Here is a 24,405-nt window from a genome sequence, read left to right as displayed (position 1 = left end):
AAGTTCCATAACAATTTAGCTAGAGAACAAGATGTTGCTTTCACAACTTTAACATGACAGACATATTCAGTCCCAAAAGACTTTTGGTCCTGTGGTCTCAGTGAACCAACCCAGTGTCAAGGTTAACTAATGTCTAATTGACGAATGTTTCATAGCTAAGCTGCTGTTTAACAAATTCCATAAACTATCGGAAAATTGATACAAATTTTTGATTGCTTATATGGGTAAGTGTGATTGTGGGACCCCCCACCTCCTCCACAATCATCAGGAATGGCAGCAGAGTTATTTTTTCTTCCAAGTCCCTAGGATAAGTGCAACATATAGTAGATTTCCACTATTCGGTAGTGGCAGTAGGTGTTGTATGCATAATTTTTTAATGTCCAAGTAGCTATCCAATTGAAAGGCCATTAAAAAGCAGTAAAGGTGCTACTTTTTATTTTGAACATATTCAGCATTGTTTTCACTGAACTGGCCCTAGTGAGGAATGGTGCTTGAATTCGAAGTCTGACATTTGGTACAACTGACTTTTTTTGATCACCTTTTTGTGGAATTGGTTTGGATATGTGAAGGTTTTCCAAATTGGCTGTGCAGTTGTAATTTATTTCTTTGAGTTGGGCTGTTCTTATTGCTGAGACTTTGATCTTCAAAGTCCTGGATTTTGGGCCTTGCAATGTCCTGGTGCTGGTTGGATATTAGTCCCGGATTGAACATGCCTGTTATCTGTCCTGCAGACATCAGACCCCAATGTCAATAAAATATAAAAGCAACATCACTTAATACTTTGAATGAAACAATGGGATAATCCAGGAGGTGCTAGTGTTTTGATCTATAATGCCTCCAGGGAGTTTTGTATTTGCCCATCAGGCAGGGGAATGCATTTGTTATCATGAGACCATGCTTTATATGCAGGATGCCAGAAGAGGGGACCAATTCCATTTGCTTTTGTTGTACTCTAATCTTGGTATTAGAGGGCTCCAGATAGATGATCTTTTCTTCTGATGGGATGGTAATGCAGGCTTCATTTCAGAATAGAACCTGTCTTTAACATCTTCATCGCAGTTAAAGGTGTAAGCACTGATCGCAATTGCAAATTGGTTATCATAAAATCCCTACAGTGCAGAAGCAGACCATTTGGCCTGTGGAGTCCAGATCTGTCCCCTACCCTGTCCCTGTAACCCTGCATTTCCCATGGTTAATCCACCTATGCTGCTCATCCCTGAGCACTGTAGGCAATTAAGCATGACCAGTCTTCCTAACCTGCACATCTTCGGACATTGGGAGGAAACTGGTGCACTTGGAAGAAATTTACGCACACACGGGGAGATTGTGCAAACACCACACAGACAATTTCCCAAAGGTGGAATCAAACCAGAGTCCCCGGTGTAGTGAGGCAGCAGTGCTAGCCACCGTGCCACCTGTGGTTCTAATCTTGTAACTGAAGTATCGTGAGTCTTTCGCTTATACATTGAAAGCTCGAGCAGACCATCAGAGAGAGATCTTGTTTTGACAGGTGAACCTATCTTGTTGACGTGAGAGTCACTTGCATCCTTTGCTCACCAATTGCACCCTCCTTGTTCCTTCAGCTACCCCTTCCCATGGAGACGTGTTTTCTCTGAGAGTGGCAATGTAATTTAGAGTCTTGGTACCTCACAGTTGCAAGACTTCTTTGTGGGTACTCAATCCTGAGATTGCTCTTAAGTGTTTCAGTATTTCAAATTGAAATATTTAAAGTTTTCTTTGTTTGATTACATAGATGATGATCCTGTAGAGGGTGGCTCCCCAGCCAGGGGAAAGTGGACAGCTTATTGTGACAATACATTCTGGAGCTAGAGGAACACAACAGGTCAGGCAACATCAGAGGACCAGGAAAGTTGACATTTTGGATTTATACCCTTCCTCAGCCCTGTAATAAAGGGTGCAAATCCGCAACATCAACTTTCCTCCTCCTGTGATGATACATGGCCAGCTGTGTTCCTCCAAATCGAGACTGTATTGACTCTGACTCCAGCATCTGCATTTCTTGCTTTCTCCCAGCCTATAGTGATGGCCCCTTTTCTCAACCCCTCCCAATTTGAGGTGAACAGAGGATGTCCTGAAGAGGACTGCTCAATTACAAATGCTGCTGCCCAAAGTCACCTCTCTCCCTATACAAATGTTCAGTGACATTCATACGACTGCTGCAAGTGTGCAGCTTCTGAACTATGAGCTTCCAGGATCACAGACCTACCCCTCTCATCAATTTTCCCTTGCCATGGGATTCGGTAATGGATCCTGCCAGGAGACTCTGCATGAGTTAGCATGGAATTTTGAGGTATCGTCATTGTCCACGTGATTTTGATGGTTTGTGGTCAGATTTCAATGATCTGTCAAAGTATATCGATCTGCACCATCCTTGTGCAGCAGATATCTTCCATCTTTGCTGTTGGTGTGACACGTACCCTCTTTTGCCTGTATTGCCATCGAGAATCTTTTGGACTTTATCGCCACGAGTGCTTCTATGAGGAGCAAGGAACTCCCAAACGCATCACTTAAGTAATTGGAGAAGTTGGTGCAATCTGACAAAGTGTCAAAGTGCTGATTCTCTTATATAAGCATTTCTTTAGAGATGCTGTCTGTCCTTGTCCAAAGGAAAATGTGGTTTCCATCTGCTCCTTTTTATGGAACTATATGTGACCCTCCAGTTAATAGCAGCATTTGCATGCAATTAAATCCAATTAAGAGATTAGTAATAACCATGGTTGAGCATGAATTATTACAAAAAAATTGAAGGACAGTAAAGGTCATATCCAGAAATATATGCACTAATCAAGGTCAGTCAGCCTAGATTGTAGCAGAAAGGTCATGGCTGACTAACTTGATTGTTTTCAGGCATTAAAAAGGAGGATCACTGCATTTGGTAGTCTACATGGATTTTCACAAAACCTCTGACAATTTCCTAAAAACAGACTGGTCAGAAAGCTCAGGGGCCATGGGAATCAAAGGATCAATGTCTCTTTGGATCCAAAATTGACTGAGTGGAAACAAGCAAGGGTGATGGTTTACTGAAGTTCTTTTGTGACTGGAATGTATGGTTAAGAAGTTTGCAGATAACACAAGAATTGGTTTTATGGTTGATTAATGAGTAAAAAAAAAACTGTAGATTGCAGGAAAATATCAGTGAAATAGTCTGGTGGAAAGAAAGGGGACAAATTGAATTAAATTTGGAGAGGTGTGAGAGCTAACAACGAAAGAAAACACAATTAATGGTAGGACACACGAATACAGAGGAATGGATGAGCTAGAGATTGCACGTCTGCATATCGATGCAGGTATTGGACGGATAAATGAGGTTGTTCAAAGGGCATAGGAAATACTTCCTTCATTAAACATGGCATGAAACATGATAATATTGGTAATTATGCTCGAATTGTATAAAATTTTACTTGGATTGCAATTAGCCTACTGTATACAGTTGTCTTTTAGAAGAATGTGATCCTACCAGTTGAACATCGAAGTGACTAATATGAATTGAGAATTTTAACTAAGGACAGATTGGATTGGAAAGATTGCTGAATCTTTTAACTAAACTTAAAAATTGTTAGCCATTTATCACTTGGAGAGGGAAAGTCAAATGGCCCAATGGTTGGCCCTTACAGTGAACCTTGAGGCACTATTGAAAAGATAGAGAGTGATCTTGTCTGAAATAGGTGAGTTGGGTCATTTGTGAAATGAAGCAATGTCAATGCTAAATAATAAATAATAACACAAGTTGCTGGAAAAGTGACCCTTCCTCAGAACTGATGGTAGCTAGGAAAATTTTGGTTTATCTGTAGAAGATAGGGTGGTGGGCAGTAAAGAGTAAGGGATAGGTGGGGATAGAGCCCAAGGAGACAGAAGAGGTGGACAGACAAAGGAGTAGATAACGATCTGGCTAGGAGAGTGAATAGCTATTAATGGAGACTGTTAGTGGTTAACAATAAGCAGCGTATAATGGCAGGCAATGTGATAACAGGCCTGGTGTGTGGAGTAGAGCGCTATGACATGGGACCGTTCAGGTCCTAAAATTATTGAACTTAATATTGAGTCTGGAGGGCTACAGGGTCCCAAAGCAGAAAATGAGGTGTTGCTACTCCACTTTGTGCTGAGCTTCGCTGGGACATTGCAGCAAGCCTGAGACAGCGATGTTGGCCAGGGAGCAGATTGGTGTGTTGAAGTAGCAAGCAACTGGAACTTCAGGGTCATTTTTGTGGCCAGGATGTAGATGTTCTGTGAAGTGGTGAGCCAGTCTATGCTTCATGCCCCCAATGTAGAGGAGACCACATTGTGAGCAGCAAATGCAGTCGGTTAAATTGTGTGAAGTGTAGGTAAGGCGCTGCTTCACCTGGAATGTAGGCTTGCGCCCTTGAATACTGAGGAGGGACGAGGTAAACAGGCGAGTGTTACATCTTTGGCGGTCGCAGGGGAAGGTGCTGTGGGGTTGTTAGGTGGTGTTGGGAGTAAAGGAAGAGTGAACCGGAATGTCCCAGAGGTAATGGCCCTATGGAAGGCGGCAAGGGATGGAAATGGAGTATGTGCCTTGGTGACATCTCACTGGAGATTGCAGAAATGTTGGCTGATGATCTGGATGTGGATGCTGGTGGGATGGTAAGGACAAGGGGAACCTATTGTTGTGGGAGGGAGGAGAGGAGATGAGGGCGGAAGTGCAGGAGATGGATCGGACCTGGTTGAGAGCCCTATTGACAACGTTGCTAGGGAATGGCACCTTCTCCTGCAACCGCCAATTGTTTAACACCTGACCATTATACTCGGTTGTGTAGAAAGAAACAGTACTTATCTTTCCAAAAGAGCCCCCATCTAATACTGCTACTTTTCTTTACAGATCACAGTGCTATGTTGTGGAGCATTGAGACAGGAAAATGTCTCTTAAAATACACTGGTCATGCAGGGTCAGGTGAGATCATATTTGTGCGAGGTTTAGTAAAATAATTTGTAGTAGTTTTATTTTGTAATTTGTGTGTGTTGGGAATCTAACCATTTATATGTGAGGCTAAAATTAAGTACAGACATTGACCTTAAATACTTTTGCAGTTAAAAGCTAAAAGAATTGGGATTAATTTGAAAAGAGTACCAAAAAAATCGTTGTGAATTGGCAGCCCATTTTGTTCAAAAGAAGAGAAAAAATGTCAAACTCCGTATAAGGCAGGCTGACAATTCATCATTGCCCAGATTATGCTACAGCTCAGAGCAATTTCACGACCAATATCTTTGTAAATGATTTGTGACGGGCATGGTGGCATTTCACCAGTGCTAAGCTAGTTTAGATTGAAAGAATTTTCATGCGGTTAAGTTCTAAAATGTCAAGGTTAAAAATTGGATGCACAGTCTATAAAACCAAGATTTGGACAGCAAAGCCAGCATACTGTGCTCTGGCATATTGGATTTGACTTTAATGCCCACGGCTCCTTGCATTAAGCTCCTGATTTTAGCTGTTTAGAAGCACTTTCCCACTCACAAAATAAGATCAGAAGCAGAATCCTCCCTGAGTTGGCTGGGTTTTAAAAATAGTGGCAAGCTGAAAAATGGGTTGCCTGTTTGTCTTTAGTTAGATACGATCCATGCAATGGAGACACCAATGAGGGATGAAAGTGGGGGAATGTTTGCCAGCAAAGTGATCCCATTACCTAAAGTGTTACCTCCTGCATATTAGGAGCTTTTGAAGAATAATTGTATTTTATTTCCTTTTCCTTCCTTTAGTGAATTCAATCAAATTCCATCCATCAGAACAGGTAGCTCTCACAGGTACAGTATGCAGAATTGTGTTTATTATGTAGTGCAGCATTAAGTTGGATAACTTTTTTTATGTTAAAACACATACATAGCATTATGAATCCTCAGATTATTGAATATTTCAGTACTGCAGCGTTAACAATCTTAACTGTCACACCCAGGGGTTGTCGTAGACCAGAACCGGACCTGGACTAGCCAAATAAAAAATGTGGCTGCAAGTGACTAGGAATTTAGTTCAGAGATTAGGAATCCTGCAGCAAGTAACTCACCTCCTCTTTCCTCAATGTCTGTCCACAATCTACCAAACACAAGTCACAAGTATGATGGATTACTCGCTATCTGAATAAACATTAATGAGTGCCCTCCTCTTGTGTTTTGATTCACATATTCCACTAATGCAGTCTTGAATGGCCTCAGTTGAATCTGCCCCCAGCACACTCCCAGGAAGCGCATTCTAGACCATAACTACTTGTGAACAAGTTTTTTTTTTCTCATCACATTTCTTCTTTTGCAAAGAGAGAGAACAGTTCCTCCATAACTACTTTGCCCAACTGCTTATTAAAACTCCTTTTACTTTTTAACAAAAACAGCTCTAATTTCTCCAATGTTTATTCATAACTGAAGTTTCTCATCCCTGGCATCATTTTCATCTTCTGCTTTTTGAACATTTTTTGAACAAATTCACATTCTTTAAGGTGGAGCCATTTATTTTCGTGTAACTCTATTTTCTCTCAGCCAAAATGTGTCACATTACACGTTTGCGCATTCATCAGCCACTTATCTTCCTACTCATCCAGCTTAACAATATACTTTTCTAGCCTTACCCTATCCTCCGAACACGGCAAAGTCATCTCACATCAATCTTGCATGCTTTTCACAAGTGACGTTTATCAAATTCCTTTTGGAAGTCTCATGCCCATCACATCAACAGTATTACCCTCTCAACTCTTTCTGATTCCTCTAAAAATGATTTCCTTTTAAAAAAAATACTATAAACTTTCCTTAAACCCAGTTTTCTCTTTAAGTCCACACTGGCTGTCCCTTATTAACCCATACTTATGCCGGTGACTTAATGACCTAGGATGCATTTCATTTAGTCCTAGTACCTCATCAACTTTAAGTCCTGGAGATTATCAAATACTTCCTCATTATCAATTTTAAACCCTTCTCATGGCTGAGTTTCCTCCTCTGTGACTATCGCTTAGACATCATCTTACAAATTATTAATTCACTACTTCAGCCATGTCCATGTCTCTAGGTGTAAATCTCCTTTTTGTCATCCTTAATCAGCCTTACTCTCTTTAACCATATCTCTTTACAGTTTGTGTGCCACTGGAAGACTTTGGGAATTACTTTATATTAGCTGCTAGTCTTTTATCATAGTCTCTGCTGCTCTAATTTCCTTTCTTACCTCCCTCCTACGTCTTAGCAGTAGCACAACTGAGATTAGAAGAAGTGCAGAGTGATATTTGGGTGTTTTTGGGACCTTGGTTAGTAAACTAAGTTCAACTTTAATCTTTTGTGTCAAATCCAGATAATATTTGATCGCATACAATTTCTTTTCTGTTAGCTGTTTGTCTTTCGTGACATGAGTTTAGGTGGTCAGGCCTCTGGGAGGTGTGGACCTGTCATAAATTATAAATCTGATTGACAGGTTGGGTGGCATGGTGCCTCACTTCGTCAGGGACCCAGCTTCGTTTCCAGCCTTGAGTCGCTGTCTGTGTGGAGTTAACGTGTTCTCCCTGTGACGGCTTCTTCCCACCGCCCAAAGATGGTGGCCATGCTAAGTTGCCCCATTGTGTTAAGGGATACTAGTAGGCTAAGTTGATTAGTTGTGGTAAATATGGGCATAGGGTGGGTGCTAGGTCTAGGTGAGCTTCTGTTTGGAAGTTTTGGTGCAGACTCGATGGACTGAATGGCCTCTGTCCACACCGTAGGGATTCTATAATTCAGAAGGATAACTGTTGAGAAAAATGGAATGTGTGCACTTGTAGGGATTATCATTCAGAGCTTAAGCGTTTTTAAAGACGCAACTGTTTTTCATTCAACTTCACAGATGATGCTGAAAGAGGGAGACATACCTAAGAGGGAGAACCAGATTCACAAGAACTTAGAATTTTTTTTTTGGCTTTTACATGGAGAAGGCCTTGCGCTAGAGAGAAGGAACCTAAAGAGGGAGCTCTTGATCTATTTATTAAAATTCTTATTTTCAACTGAGACTTACTGTGAAATGCAATGCAACAAAACCAAATGATCTTAAAAGTGCATTCTACTGGTGTTCCAGCCATGTTGTTAATTATTTTAAGTTGACCCTATGTGAGGTGATGTGCAGAGCCAGGTTTGCAGGCAAGTTGTCATTGGGACCGTATGAATTGGTGACTGAATTTCCAGTGTTGACTTAGGAAGGAAATGGCACTTTTGACAACTGGCAGTGTAGGTAAAAGCAGTGTCAAATATATCCTTTACTTCAGAAAGTCTTATTATTAGACCATTATTTTCCCAGCAGATGCAAGTTTTCTTTTGAAAATTATAAACTCACAACTTGTTTTCTTTACAAGAATCATACTTTGTTTGCTACTTTTGATATGGTTTTGAATTGGATGTATACATTAAAATTCTTTTGAGGTGAAGAAATTGGGCTGCTGCATTATTGCCACATTGCTCCGAGAGGTTGAAAAGTGTAATTTAGTAAAGATTTAATGTAAAGATTATTTTTAATGTGAAATGATTCTGTAATTCTCTGTGGGCAGTTTAATGTGACCAGAATTGTGCCGAATAGATGAATTTCTTAGACCATTTCTATTTGTACTTGAAGCATCTGGAGATCAGACAGCGCATATCTGGCGATACATAGTGCAACTGCCCACCCCACAGCCTGTGATTGATTCAAACGTGAGTAACTGTGTCTTTTGTGAAGCTAAAACTGTTCTAATTTATGTATCTTTATTAGTGAATACAAACCTTTTGGAAACTCTTTCCCATTTTCTGGTGATCCAAATGATTGAACGTACGGAATCTTTTTGCTATCTGCCATTTTGTCTTGGGTAACCCTCTGGGATATTCATTAAAACCAAGACCTTTAGTTTTATTATTCTTTAATGGGATGAGGACATCATTGGCGAGGCAGCATTTATTGCCCGGGGCCAGTTCAGAGTCAACCATATTGCTGTGGGTCTGGAGTCACGTGTTGGCCAGACCAGGTAAGGATGGCAGTTTCCTTCCCTAAAGGACATTCGTGAGCTCGATGTGTTTTTCCTGACAATCGACAATGGGTTCATGGTCATCTTTAGATTCTTAATTTTTACTGAATTCAAATTCCACCATCTGCCGTGGTAGGATTTGAACCCAGGTTCCCAGAATGTTATCTGGGTCTCTGGATTAACAGTCCGGTGATCAAACCAGTTGGCCATTGCCTCCCCTTCAGTGTCATGTAATAAGTCTTATTATGTTGTCTGGAATATAGTGAGCAAGAAATAGATAATATGTAGAAAGTACAAAGATAGGAAAGAGATAATGGGAACTGCAAATGCTGGAGAATCCGAGATAACAAAGTGTGGAGCTGGATGAACACAGCAGGCCAAGCAGCATCTTAGGAGCACAAAAGTTGACTTTCCGGGCCTAGACCCTTTATCAGAAGAGTCTAGGCCGGAAACGTCAGCTTTTGTGCTCCTAAGATGCTGCTTGGCCTGCTGTGTTCACCCAGGTCTACACTTTGTTAACAAAGATAGGGAATGCGTTAATTGTAATTTTCCAAAAATCCTTAGATTCTGGATAAGTACCAGCTGATTGGAAAACTGTCAATGTGACATCCCTATTCAAAAAGGGAGGGAGGCAAAAAGTGGGTAACTATAGGCAGCCTAACATCTATTATTGGAAAAAGTTTGGAAATAATTGTTAAGGGATTAATAGAAGATTTGGAATATCATAATCTCGTCAAGCAAAGTCAGTATGGCTTCATGAAAGAGAAATTGTGTCTGACTAATTTAGTAGAGTTTTTCGAAGAAATCTTGACCAGTGTAGATAGATGGTGACCAGGAGATATACTGTATTTGGATTTCCGGAAGGTGTTCAACAAGGTACCTAAAAGGAAGGTTAAGTCATAAGATCAGAACCCACGATGTTGGAGGTAGTCTATTGGTATATTAGAGAATTGAATCTTGAGCAGGAAACAGCGAGTGTGAATAATCTTTTTCTGGTTGGTGACCTGTGACCAGTGGAGTTCCAAAGGTATCACTGGTGGGAATGCAACTGTTTACAAAATATATTAATGACTTGGAGGAAGGAAGCAAATATATTGTAGCCAAATTCGCAGACAACACAAAAGTAAACTGAATATTGAACACTGTGAAATACATTATCAAAAGATAAGATTTTGGTTCTTTGAGGGTTTGTATTCTTTAGAGTAGAGAAGGCTGAAAGAGGACGTGATTGAGGAGTACATAGGAAGGCATACAGAAGGAGATAGGATGAAACTTTTCTTCTTTGTAGGGGGATCAATAATGAGAGGTATAGGTCTAAGGTGAAGGACAAGATTGAAGGAAGTTCTGTTTCACCTGGAGGGTGATAAGGCATTTGGAACTCTCCTGCCTCTGCCACACTTTTAGGCAAACCTATCACAACATTTAAAAAGTATTGAAATGATCATTTGCAGCTTCGCAGCATATAAGGAAGGCATCGGGCTAATTGATGGAAACTGGGAGTCAAGTTGATAGGTGCTTGATGCCCAATGTGAACATGGATCGAAGAGCCTCTTTCTGTGTAGTGGTATGTTTACTTTGTGACTCTTTCTGTTTCTATTAGAACATTGCAACAGGCCAAGGTCATGAATGTTAAAGCGAAAGCAAGGTGCAGAATTAAAGTAAGAGGTTAATTAGGGATCATGTTTATCCAATGAATGCAAAACGGTCATGTAGTCACCATTTGTTTTCCTCAATGTAGAGAACACCGCATTGTGAGCAGCTAATAAAGTTTACCAGGGAATAGAATTCTTCCTTTTGAGGGCTTTTCTTGAGATTTTCCCAAGGCTACATTTTGGATTTCATGGGCTCCTTTTTCCAGTCTCTCTAATTCCTATATTAGATGGTGAAACCTGTTAGTAATAATCCACCTTGTGTACTTGTGTTGATGAATGGGGCATATGGATTTGCGCAGAAGCAGAATGAAAATAATTCATTAATATTGTCAATAATGACCAATCTACCATTAACCGTAAATCCACAACCCATAAGACAAGTGATAGCCTTGTAGCCATCACAGTAGTTAAATGGGCACATCTGACACTGTCTTCCTTTAAGGCACTCTCTAAATCTATTCTCTGACAAGTTTTTGTCCACTTGTACCTAAAATCTCCTGTGAAGTACTTTAGTGATGTTTGAATGGTCTTGCCGGAATGTTGTGCAAGTGGTTAGTATCTGCTTGAATTGGATAGGAACTGGGGGATTTGTGCCAGTCTTCAAGCAATTGTGTGATGCCTAAAGGATTAGGAATGGGAGCTGAGGCCTGTATTAGCCGTGCAGCTCAAGACAACCTTTTCGAATGAACTTTCTAGGTCAAAATGATAATGAATAGAAACCCGTTACTGAACAATCTTTATCTAACACAGTTTTTAAGGAAAAGGCTGTTACCTCTGGTTATTTCGTCACTTTTAGTTCTAGGGAAATGCATGTGATGGGCTAGGCGTGCTGAGGCTAGCTTCAAGAACTTAGTGGGAAATGGGTTGGGTTTGGAGGGCCTGGGGTGGTGAGGCACTGTTGAGGGTGGAGTTCTGTTCAGATGTGTATGACACACGACTGGGTCAGGTGGAACTTGAACTAGGCCCGTGACCCAATGTGCCACAAGAGTTCTCCTAAATTCATCCATTGAACTTATTGCATAAATACTAACAGTTCCACTGTGGGCCGGGGAATTTTAATGTGTCTTGATGCTGCTGTTCCTTTTGACGTATCCTAATTCAAAGCTGTTTTAATTTGCTTATGCAATAAATTTCAATGCCCCTGAAAAGTTTACTTAGTTAAATTGTTGGAAGATATTTTTGAGAGAGGCAATTAAATTAAAAAAGGTGGGCTGTATAGCTCGTGATTCTGCTTATTGCTTCCAACTACATTTGAAGTGTTGTGGAATGCTAAGCTGACAATTCAAGGTGGTTGGACTTCAGCTACGCTCAACAATCTGTCAACAGAAGTTCAGAAGAGTTAAATTGTTACTTGTTATGTACTGCACAGCTGGAAAATTAATCCTTTGGCTTTTTGCCACAGTTCTCTCATTTGACTAATTACCTTAATTACCTTCAGTGCAACTGCTAATATGGGTCCAACATTCTATCTGTAGGTTGAGTTAATTCTCTTTATTCTGTCGTAGCAAATGTCTGGGGAGGAAGAAGTTGATTTCTCAGACAAAGATGAAGCAGATGGAGAAGTGGAATGCCCCAGTGAAAGTCCAACAGTCCGAGCTCCAACAACTACGCTCAAGAGTCATCAGGGTGTGGTCATAGCTGCTGACTGGTTAGTTGGAGGCAAGCAGGTGGTCACAGCATCCTGGGATAGAACCGCGAACCTTTATGATGTAGAAACGTCAGAACTGGTGCATTCTCTGACAGGTAAGGTGAGATATAGGAAACTGTGATGAGTGCTTCTTAGGCATTTTTTTATCGGTGAACAAATAGAACTAAGGCTTGACATGTTGAAGGAAACATGGGTGACATATTTTTTTCTTTTCCTGGCCAGCACCTTTGTTTTATTGAGGTTGTGAAGTTGCTGCATAATTTGTTCACCTTTACTGGAAAGGACATTTAGTTTATTTATATGAATCTGCAGTGTTAAATTTGAGCCAGTTGCCTTGCATATCAGATTTAAATTATTTCAGGGTCTGTGGTATTAGATATCTGTAGCACAGTTCCTATAATAGGGAAGAACAAAATAGGTCCCTTTTGGAATGGCAGGCAGTGACCAGTGGGGTACCACAAGGTTCGGTGCTGGGACCGCAGCTGTTTACAATATACATTAATGATATAGATGAAGCCATTAAAAGTAATATTAGCAAATTTGCTGATGACACAAAGTTGGGTGGCAGTGTGAAATGTGAGGAGGTTGTTATGAGAATACAGGGCGACGTGGACAGATGCATGGCAGATGCAGATTAATGTGGATACATGTGTGGTTGTCCACTTTGGCAAGAACAGGAAGGCAGATTACTATCTAAATGGAGTCAAGTTAGGTAAAGGGGAAGTATAATGAGATCTAGGTGTTCTTGTACATCAGTCAATGAAAGCAAACATGCAGGTACAGCAGGCAGTGAAGAAAGCTAATAGCATGCTGGCCTTCATAACAAGAGGAATTGAGTATAGGAGCAAAGAGGTCCTACTGCAGCTGTACAGGGCCCTGGTGAGACCGCACCTGGAGTATTGTGTGCAGTTTTGGTCTCCACATGTGAGGAAGGACATTCTGGCTATTGAGGGAGTGCAGCGTAGGTTCACGAGGTCAATTCCCGGAATGGCGGGACTATCATACGTTGAAAGATTGGAGCGACTGGGCTTGTGTACACTTGAGTTTAGAAGTATGAGAGGGGATCTGATTGACAAATATAAGATTATTAAGGGATTGGACACTCTGGAGGCAGGAAGCATGTTTCCGCTGATGCGTGAGTCCAGAACCAGAGGACACAGTTTAAAATAAGGGGTAGGCCATTTAGAACAGAGTTGAGGAAAAACTTCTTCACCCAGAGAGTGGTGGATAGATGGAATGCTCTGCCCCAGAAGGCAGTGGAGGCCAACTCTCTGGATACTTTCAAGAAAAAGACAGATAGAGCTCTTAAAGATAGTGGAATCAAAGGTTATGGGGATAAGGCAGGAACAGGATACTGATTGTGGATGATCAGCCATGATCATAATGAGCGGTGGTGCTGGCTCGAAGGGCTGAATGGCCCACTTCTGCACCTATTGTCTATTGTATTGACTGCTTGTTTTCCATGTTGAAATGTTCCTCTGACGATGTGTCTTTTTGCTATTTTACCCTCTCTCCTTCACATCTCACAATCCATGTATTTTGTGTAGGAGTAAATAGGACATGCTCACTTCTACTTCTGTGCATTATACATTTGCTTAAGATGCAAACCCCATCTCTGAGCACTTTAATCATATTTGTCAATATCTGATGCTTACTGATAGACAACATTCCTTTTCCCTTAAACGCTAGCCCCTTCTGCTAAAGCTGCCACCAGTTGTTTCATTTTGTAGTGCTTTGTGTTTTGAAAATGCTGGTCAGGGGAGCTGACATTTCGACAACAATCTCTTATACCATGTGATCCAATAGCAGAGAGCACTATCCACAGCTCTCATTCATTAGATCAGAACAGAACTTCATGACATCTCTTTTGGGAGTTTCTCTTGACTGTGTCCTCTCAAGCAGTCTGTGGGTAGCAGTTGTAAAACATCTCTCACAATAGAAAAAAGGTGACTGCAAGAAACTGATCAGCATATAGATATTGCCCATTTATTTATCCGATTTAACTATTGTCAACAACATTGCAGTTTATTTCCTTCAAGTTCTACATTGAGCTGTAGAATTCTTCAAATTCAGAATGTTTGTAAAATGATTATTGTGTCATAGATGTTTTCTAAAATCCATATTTCCTCTCTGCTGAATGAAACTTATGAAAATATTTCAGTACCTCTGCTTGTAATTTCAGTCTGTAAGCAAGGATAATTTTGGGCATTCAAGGCCTGGTCCTTTAATGACACTTTCCAGAATATTGACCGTACCACCTAGAAAAACTAGGGTGGCAGATGCATGGGAACACCATGACCTGCAAATTCCCTTCCAAGCTACACACCATTTCCACTTTGAATGATACTTACATTCTTCCTTTTTGTCAAAATTCTGGAGCTCCCTTCCAAACAGCACTATCCCTACTGTTCAAGGACTGTAGCAGTTCACAGAGGTAGCTGATGTCCAGCTTCTCCAGGGCCATAAGGGATAGCAATAAATTCTGGCTTAGCCAGTCATGGCCATATCCCAAGAATAATGAAAAAGAATGGCAATGTTTATTTCTGCATCTAAACCGCTGGTCCATCACATACACTGATGAGTTATGAAAGAGTTTAATTGAAAAATTAAGCTTGGTTTGAGGTGTTAAAAAAAATAGCAAATACAATTTTGATTTCACGTTCTTAAAATTAATTGACTGCATAATTTATCTTCTGTCTCCCTATTCATTAGGACATGACCAAGAGTTAACTCATTGTTGTACTCACCCTACTCAGCGCCTTGTTGTAACATCATCACGTGACACCACCTTTCGTCTCTGGGATTTTCGAGACCCTTCAATACACTCAGTGAATGTCTTTCAGGGTCATACAGAGTGAGTGCCTTTAAACTTCTAACCTTTTAGGGATTACTGCCATATTTCTCTTGCAAATCTGAACAGTGTGAGATATTTATATTTGCCTTGCTTACAAGATCGCAGAACAAATGTGCTCCTTAATGTAGCTTCAGCATATCTGTTTGGACTACATTATATTAATTAAAGTTTTATTTTTGCAAGTTGTAAACCTTCACTATTGAGTCAGAAACCATGTTGATGAATAACCTGCTTTGTCGTACAATATTAGTGTTTTTCTTTGTGTCTTGACCTTTTCATCAACCTCTTTCTAACGTAACTCAGAATCCAGATTAATTTTGAACTTTTAATTGGGTTGGTATTTTTGACTTTGTTATTTTTCTAATAGTTAAGTGATTGTTGATCAATGTTTACATTGCTACTTGATGATCAAAGTGCTTGCATCAATTTGAGGATGACTTTTCATAGGACATGGCCTTGATTGAGAATTTGTTTAGCTCCGCCTCACTTTGTTCATTAATGTTTGTTTGTGCTTGTGTTTTGTTTTGCCCCTTTTAGAGACTGGGGCGGCGTGAGTGATAGGACTGAACCAAACCACAGTCATTGATTCATAATGTCGGTCGATGTAATATATTTGGATTTCCAAAAGGCATTTTTTTTAGGTACCACACAATTTAATAAGATGAGTCCTGCTCCTAATATGTTAGCACAGATGGAGAATTGGCAAATAGAAGCCAATATAGAGCAAACAAAGTGTGGAGCTGGATGAACACAGCAGGCCAAGCACCATCTTAGGAGCAGAGATAAACAGACCTGCAGATGCTGGAGAATCCAAGACAACAAAGTGTGAAGCTGGATGAGCACAGCTGGCCAAGCAGCATCTTGAGACCATAAAAGCTGATGTTTCGGGCCTAGACCCTTCATCAGAAAAGGGGGATGGGGAGAGGATGCTGAAATAAATAGGGAGAGAGGGGGAGGCGGACTGAAGATGGATAGAGGAGAAGATAGGTGGAGAGGAGAGTACGGGTGGGGAGGTAGGGAGGAGATAGGTCAGTCCGGGCAGGACAGACAGGTCAAGGGGGTGGGATGAGGTTGGTAGATAGGAAATGGTGGTGCGGCTTGAGGTGGGAGAAGGGGATAGGTGAGAGGAAGAACAAGTTAAGCAGGCAGGGACGAGCTGGGCTGGTTTTGGAATGCAGTGGGGGGAGGGGAGATTTTGAAGCTGGTAAAATCCACATTGATACCATTAGGCCGCATGGTTCCCAAGCGGAATATGAGTTGCTGTTCCTGCAACCTACGGGTGGCATCATTTAAGGCACTACAGGAGGCCCAGGATGGACATGTCGTCTAAGGAACGGGAGGGGGAGTTGAAATGGTTAGTGACTGGGAGGTGCAGTTGTTTATTGTGAACCGAGCGGAGGTGTTCTGCAAAGCGGTCCCCAAGCTTCTGCTTGGTTTCCCCATTGTGGAGGAAGCCACAATGGGTACAGCGGATGCAGTATACCACATTGGCGGATGTGCAGGTGAACATCTGCTTGATGTGGAAGGTCATCTTGGGGCCTGGGATGGGGCTGAGGGAGGAGGTGTGGGGGCAGGTGTAGCACTTCTTGTGGTTGCAGGGGAAAGTGCCGGGTGTGGTGGGGTTGGAGGGGAGTGTGGAGTGGACAAGGGAGTCACAGAGAGAGTGGTCTCTCCGGAAGGCAGACAAGTGTCTCCTGCATTTTCTGCACCTCGTCCCTCACGCCCCGCCCCCGCAATAACCGCCAAACGAGAATCCCCCTAGTCCTCACATACCACCCCAACAATCTCCGGATACAACGCATCATCCTCCAACACTTCCGCCATCTACAATCCGACCCCATCACTAAAGACATTTTTCCAACCCCACCCTTCCAGAGCCTTCCAGAGAGATCACTCTCTCCGTGACTCCCTTGTTCTCTGCACACTCCCCTCCAACCCCACCACACCTGCTACTTTCTCCTGCAACCGCAGGAAGTGCTACATCTGTCCCACACCACCTCCCTCACCCCCATCCCAGGCCCCAAGATGACCTTCCACATTAAGCAGATGTTCACCTGTGGTACGCTGCATCTGCTGTACCCGGTGTGGCTCCCTCTACATTGGGGTAACCAAGTGGAGGCTTGGGGACCGCTTTGCAGCATCTTAGGAGCATTGGGATAAAGTGAGGTATTTTCAGGATGGCAATCTTTAAATGATCAATGCTGGGGGCACAATCAATTTCACTTTATATTAATGACTAGGATGAGGAAAGTGTGGCTCTCAGACAACACTAAAACAGTTGGGAAAGCGAGTGGTAAAGACAACACAAAATGTTTACAGAGGGATAAAGACAGGTAGAGGAAATGGACAAAATTTGGCAGATAGACTGTAATATGGGAAAATATCAGGTTATGCATTTGGCTAGAAAGATGGAGGAGCTGGGTATTATTTGAACAGAGACGGACTACAGAAAGCTGCAACCTGGAGAGTTTTGGGGCTCCTAGTGCATGAATCAGAAATAGCTAGTATCCAACTTCATTGGATAATAGGGAAAGCAAACAAAATGTGGGCCTTTACTTCAAAGGGTACAGATGATAAAAATCAGATGTTTTGCTAAAACTATGTAAGGCAGCACTCAGACCATGTCTAGAACACTGAACATTTTTGGTCCCCGTATCTGAAAAAAGACCTTGTGGTATTGGAGGCAGTTCAGTGAAGGTTCCTTAGGCTGATCCTGAGTAAGGAGGGATTTTCTTTTAAGAATAGCTTGAGTAGATTCAGCCTGTATAGAGTGGATTTTAGAAGACACATTGAAACATTCGAGCTTCTTAGGGGGCTTGACAGGGAAAATGCTAAATGGTAAATACTATAATTCTATGAAATGCTGAGCGGTTATTTTCTCTTGTGGAAGAGGGCATTATCACTGTGTAAGGGGACCACCCATTTTAGACAGAGAAGGAGATGAATATCCTCTCTGAGAGTGTTGAATCTATGGAATTTTTTACCACAGAAAGCTGGAAAGATTTAATTGTTAAGTATATTCAAGGCTGAGAAAGACAGATTTTTAATCAGTGAAAGAATCGAGGGTTAGGAGGAGAAAGTTGTTCAATGACGTTGAGCATTATTGGATCCTCTGTGATCTCAAAGAATGGCAGATAGGCCTGATTAAGTAAGTGGCCTCCTTGTGCTCTACGCCTTGTGGTCTTGTGTTAACACCCAACAATTAGTAGGGATAGCAAAGTGTGGGGTGGGATCTTTGCAATTGTTACTGTTATTCATCTTGCTCACTGATTTTGACCTGTTCAATGTTTAAAGTAAACTCTGCTTGAGGTTTGTCATGTCTGCAGACTGAAATTCCACTTAAATACTGCACACAGTAGTGACACTGCCTTGGGCCATGTTGTTGTATACATTTCGACTGGTATAACAGTATTATTTTACTTCATGTCCTGTTGCCTTATAACGTATCCTGTTAAAAATTCTATCAAATGCATTCTATGCCTCATGAGCACACTTATTTGACCAACTCATGGAGACCCTTCAACAGTGAAGCAAAATGTGGGATCACCCCCACCTGCAGGTTCTCTCCAATCCACACATCATGTTGACTTGGAACGAAGTCAGCATTGCCTTTACTGTCACTGGGTCAAAATCCTGAATTTCCTTCCGAATTCAAAACATCAAGTATGCCCACACCCCGAGGACTGCAGCAGTTCAAGAGGGTGGCTTATCTACAACTCCTCAAGGACAGTTGGGGATAGACAATTAATACTGGCCTAAATGCTAATGTCCTTGTTCAATGAACAAATTTTTGAAAAGAATTACTTTTAGTCAGGCAAGAGGTTCAAAAATGTATTGTATTTTTCTGCCTATTTGTTTTTCTTTTGGATTAACACTTTTCTTAAAGGTCTCATTTGTAGAAAGCAACAGACCTGAGATGAGTGCTATGGTTTTGAGGATTAAGTTAGCGTAGATTTCACTGGGGAGTCCCACATTTGGGAGCTCAGAAGAAATATCATCGTTTTATAATCTTGAATGATGACTAGGGTCATGACTATCATGGCATGTGTTCATCTCAAAACTGATTTGAATCTGATTGAAATATTATGGATCAGAAGGCTTAGACCTCATTCAGCATTTTTAAACACAAGTTGCTCTGAACAACTTTTGTAATGAGCACTAGCAGCAGAGATTAGAGCCCCACTCCAAAATAATCTCGACCTTGTGATGGCATTGTGGTATGGCACTTACATTGAAAGGTTTAAGATCAACATTGAACATGATATAAGTGGAATGCAGACCAAGGTCATTTGGTAATACAGAATTTAAGATTGCTGAGAATTCACAAACCCATGTAACTATCATTGTCCTTCCAGTACAGTCATGCCATCATAGTGTGTTTTCTCAATTATGTTCTGAATTCACATAATAAATGCATGTCTAACTTTGCATCATGTCAAACAATAAGATCAAGTAAAAGTAGCATAAAGATAGACACAAATTTATATTGTTGTATATGATTGTGTTTCAGTCTTCTTACAGTTGTTATGTAACTTGGTCCATGTATCAATTGTATTATTTCGTATGTGGTACTGAGTGCTCTGGCTTAATAGTGCTATGTGCCAAAATCAATAGTGTGTGTATGTATATATTTACTTCCTACAGGTCACAGTCCTCATGCTCCAAAGCAAATGAGTAACACAGGTGCTATGCACATTAAACCAATGAATCAAAAAGTTTTTAGTTTGTTTGTCAAGGGATGACATTCAAAGTGGAAGACCTCTTATGACACAGTCCGTAGATGTGCAGGCTAGGTACATTGGCTATGCTAAATTGCCCATAGTTTTCAAGGATATGTAGATTAGATGGGTTATAGGGGGATGCTCTGAGGTTGGTGTGGACTTGTTGGGCTGAAGGGCCTGTTTCCATATTAGGGATTTTATGATCTATGATCAATATTTGATCAAAGATTTTGATTGTGCACTCATCAGATAATTCACAAAATGGGGGAAATAACCCTTTTATACTGTATGAGAAGAAAGTGCTGATTGGCCGGCAAGTGGACTCTGGTGCAGGCAGTGCCATGAAAAACACACAGTTGGATGATAACTGAAATTTAATTGCAAATCTTTGTTCAGTTTAAATTAGGCAGGTTAACTCTCGTTGGTGAAAGCATTGGCCTGAAATGAACCAAGAAATGGCAGTCACCTGTTTTGTTGCATTGAACTAGCGTAATGCTTTCTGTCTATAAATAACATGAACCTGTATATTAACATATGAAGCCTCCAGTAAAAGCAAGTTCATCACTGACGGCCTTAAATTTGTTGTAAGCATAATTCTTAACACGCTTGGATTATTTAGCTAATGCTATCCAGTTGAGGAGACACATTTAATGTTGGACTGTCCATTTTGGATTTTGAGAGCACAGGTTTGCTGGCTGTGTTTAGTACCTTGTTGGTTGTGAACAGGCAAAGGAATGTGTTGATCTGCCAATTTTTGGGATCTACAGCCTATGTACTTGGCATCATGCAAGCACTGAAGTTCATATACCATATTATTCAACTGTCTGATTAGCAGACTGTCAAAACCTGAGAACCATAGACCAGTCAACTTAATACCAGTGAGCAATAATAAACTGAAATTTATATTCAAAGAAGTAATACCCAATTTAGATACTATAAATATCAGAGTCAAAAGTATAGAAAATCTGATAAAGGAGTCCAATATGGTTCAAACCTGTTCTCACCTAGTGTTCTGAAGGAGCAAAATGAAGGGTTCAATGCACGACCAATGTGTTATAGTCAGGCTGCATGCCTTCATTCTAAGCATCATTCTGCTTTTAATTCACTTAAACCAGGTTTCTCTGACCTCGGAAAATCTGGACAATAAAGGACAGGAACACATAAGACCATAAGATGTAGGAACAGAATTAGGACATTCGGCCAATGAGTCTGCGCCATCATGACTGCTATGTTTCTCAATCCCATTCTGCTGCCTTCTCCCCCTAACCCTTGATCCCTGTACTAGTTAAAAATCTGTCTCTTCCTTAAAGACGCTGAATGACTTGGCCTGCACAACCTTCTGCGACAATGAGTTCGATAGATTAATCACCCTCTTGCTGAATAAATTCTTCCTCGTTTCAGTTCTGAAGGGTCATGTCTTCACTCGGAGGCTATGCTCTCAAGTCCTAGTGGAAACATTACCTCTACATCCGTTCTATCCAGGCCCCTCAGTATTCTGTAAGTTTTGATCAGATTCCATCCCCCCGCCACCATCTTTTTAAACTTGATTGAGTACAGACCCATTAGACAAGTGCCTTGCTTGTTTGCAAGAGAAGCAGGAGTGTTTCCTTGAGACCATAACAAGCTGCAGTGAAACCAACTCTTAACATCTGATCTGTGTGTTTCACCTATCACCACCAACCATCATAGAATTCTTCTATCCCCACAATAATGTCTCAATCTTTCAGAATACCTGTCTCCCCTTGTAGGCTTTGGTCTTGTTCAGCGTGCCTCCAGTCTATCAGCCTGACTCCTGTATGTGGGATGTTGACAGGTTGCGATCTGGCAGATGAGATGGGAGATTGAATTTGGTTTATTGTCACAAATATTCACATGAGTGCTGTGAAAAAGAAGTCACCACTTGAGGCACCATCTTGGGTACAGAGATATCTAGGTAAATAAGCAGAAAAATAAAGAAAAGTTTAAAAAATTAAACATTACAGTCCTTCTTACTAAAAAGTATCAATTCCAAGACAGATCAGTGTGAAAAGGCTTATTTCTGAGCCATATAGATGGAGGGAAAAGTCGTTTGAAAATTGTAATCTGCCTTTAGGTTGTTGCATCAAGGACATGGTTCACTGAAAAGTCACTGACTAAGCACTTGCGAGGTACACGAACAGTGCTATCCGAGGAGCAGCGTCCAACCATCAACTTTAGAAAAGGAGGGTGAAAGATATGAAAAATTTGAAAGATTCATCAGTCATAAATCATGAATAAAACTGTATTATTTATCATGACATTTTTATAAGGTGATCTATCAATCCAATTTTCTTTTCCCCTCTTCCTGAAGACATTGGCAGGCACTATTCTTAATATTTCAAGTAAGCATTACAATAGCTTGTTCCATGGAAAGAAAGACTTAGTTTGCACCATATTTGTCTTTAAAATGTCTTCTTAGGTTGAATTTTGTTGAGTAGTTCACAGTCTTTTTTTATCATGGTAATCTGAGATAGTGTAAATATTGATTCATATTTTGATACAACATTATAAAAGCTGCTGTACGATTCTGGCTAATCAAGCAATGAACCATTGTTGGTGTTTGTTACAAATATTTAGCTTTTGTGATTAGCTCCTCATTCTGCTCCTGGAAGCCACTCTTGTACTGGATTTTTTTAAAAAAGTATGGCACCAGAAATGCTAACAAGCATTAAACTCCCTCTCATACACAGACCAAAACCCATACGCAACTGGTTAAACGTCCAAAACTGTAAAATAAATGATATTAAAAAATACAAATAAATCACTACTTGCTTTGCAGTGCTTAAAAGAGAAAAGCAACAGCACTGTTGAAACTTCCATTTTATTTGTGTTTAGCACTGGTCCAGTTTTAAAGAAAATAGCATTTTGGTTAGTCGCTCAACTGAATTAACTTAAATTTAAAACCAAGGTGGGGGTGCGGGTGAGGGGGTGGCAACTAAAGAAGTTGTAAGACGGAGGCAAGACAGGCTTCTTTACGTTTAGCTAGTGCGTTGATTCTACCTCCCAATATAAGTAGCAATTCTTTTGGCATTGCTTAAGTTAATAATTTATTAATAACTAACTTAAAATTACATTTATTTTGTTAAACTTTTTTCTCTTACAAATGTGGTTGCATCAATCCTATCCAGTAGGTGGTGCTAACAAACTAGTTATTTGTCTGCCACTGCTTAAGGTCAAACTTACAAATTGCTTTTTCTATTTTGTTGTTAGCAATACGTCTGTCAGCTTAATGTCTTTAAAATGAGATGGTGATAATAAAATTTGGCTTGCTCTAGAAGTCAAAATTTTGATTCAAAATACGTTGAAAGAAATATCCCACCATTTGCCCTATCATTATTCTTTTGAAAGTATATCTAATTGGCGCCAATCCACTGCTCTTTATAAACCCTCTCAAAGTTCCACATTTTAACTATGTATACAATTCCCCTTTGAAAATTACTATTAAGTCTGTTTCTACTAACCTTTGAGATATTGTATGTTTGATTTTCACAATTCACTGCGTAATATTTCTCTCTGAGATTTTATATAGCAAACTCAAGAGGCTGAATGGCCTCTTTTTGCCTCTGTGCTCCTCCTGAGCCTATTACCACCTCAGTTGCTCTGAATACTTCACAGCCATGAAGTATGAGGATTCGAGGTTGATGATTTAGGGCGGAGATGAGGAGACATTTCTTCACCCAAAGGATCGTGAGCCTGTGGAATTCATTATCACAGGAAGGAGTTGATGCCAAAACATTGAATATATTCAAGAAGCAGCCAGATATAGCACTTGTGGTGAATGGAATCAAAGGTTATAGGGAGAAAGTGGGATTAGGCTGTTGAGTTGGACGATTAGCCGTGATTGTGAAGAATGGCGGAGCAAGCCGAATGGCCGCCTCCTGCTCCAGTCTTCTATGTTTCTATGTAACTGTTTGGTCATTGAAGATCCCTGTTTGGGTTTACTGCTGTCATGTTGTAGTTTATACTTTGGGTGCTGTTTGAAGTGGTTGGTGACCACTCTGCCAAGGGAAAAGAGCCCCCAGCTTAACTCTGATTGTGGAAGATATCTTGTTCTGAATTTGGTGTGAAGCCTGATTGCTTTTGAAGAGCGACTGAAAGACTTCTCAATACTATGTATCCTAAGTAAGCTGTGGATTGCAAAGCTTCAGTATGGTGTCAGCCATCTGAACATTTCACCCAATTTTTTTCGGCTTTTCAAGAACAAATCATTATTGGCCAAAGATATTAAGAAGTGCTGATGTTGGCATCAGAGATGACACAGTGTGGAGCTAGAGGGGCACAGCAGGTCAGGCAGCATCAGAGGAGCAGGAAAATTCATGTTTCAGGTCAGGACCCGACCTGAAGCATTAACTTCCTTGCTCCTCTGATGCTGCCTGGCCTGCTGTGTTCCTCCAGCGCCACACTGTTTAATCTCATTATTGGCCAAATTTTTTTTTTATTTTTTTGCAACAGAAATAAATTTTCTTAGTGTTTTTCCCAGTTTGAATGGAGGGATGCGTGTGTGTGTTTGCCGTGTTTAAAGCGGTAAATATTCATATTTTTGTTT

The 24,405-nt window shown here is 40.7% G+C and overlaps 1 protein-coding gene across 3 annotated transcripts in view; it reads left to right on the top strand.

Annotated features, from left to right (window-relative positions):
• Positions 1-24,405, top strand: part of wdr37 (WD repeat domain 37) — a 124,789-nt gene that overhangs the window by 67,280 nt on the left and 33,104 nt on the right. For 2 of the 3 annotated variants that reach the window (XM_048562132.2, XM_048562112.2), the window contains 5 exons: positions 4,859-4,930; positions 5,734-5,778; positions 8,582-8,658; positions 12,124-12,361; positions 14,979-15,120. In XM_048562132.2, coding sequence (XP_048418089.1) covers positions 4,859-4,930; positions 5,734-5,778; positions 8,582-8,658; positions 12,124-12,361; positions 14,979-15,120 — 574 coding nt within the window. The remainder of the gene's footprint in view (positions 1-4,858; positions 4,931-5,733; positions 5,779-8,581; positions 8,659-12,123; positions 12,362-14,978; positions 15,121-24,405) is intronic. The other variant, XM_048562121.2, reaches the window with a different exon arrangement.

Source organism: Stegostoma tigrinum, chromosome 2 (genome assembly GCF_030684315.1).
Source record: "Stegostoma tigrinum isolate sSteTig4 chromosome 2, sSteTig4.hap1, whole genome shotgun sequence".
Classification (NCBI taxonomy): Eukaryota; Metazoa; Chordata; class Chondrichthyes; order Orectolobiformes; family Stegostomatidae; genus Stegostoma; species Stegostoma tigrinum.
The sequence above is the reverse complement of the archived record's forward strand: the minus strand, read 5'-3'. Positions and strand labels throughout refer to the sequence as shown.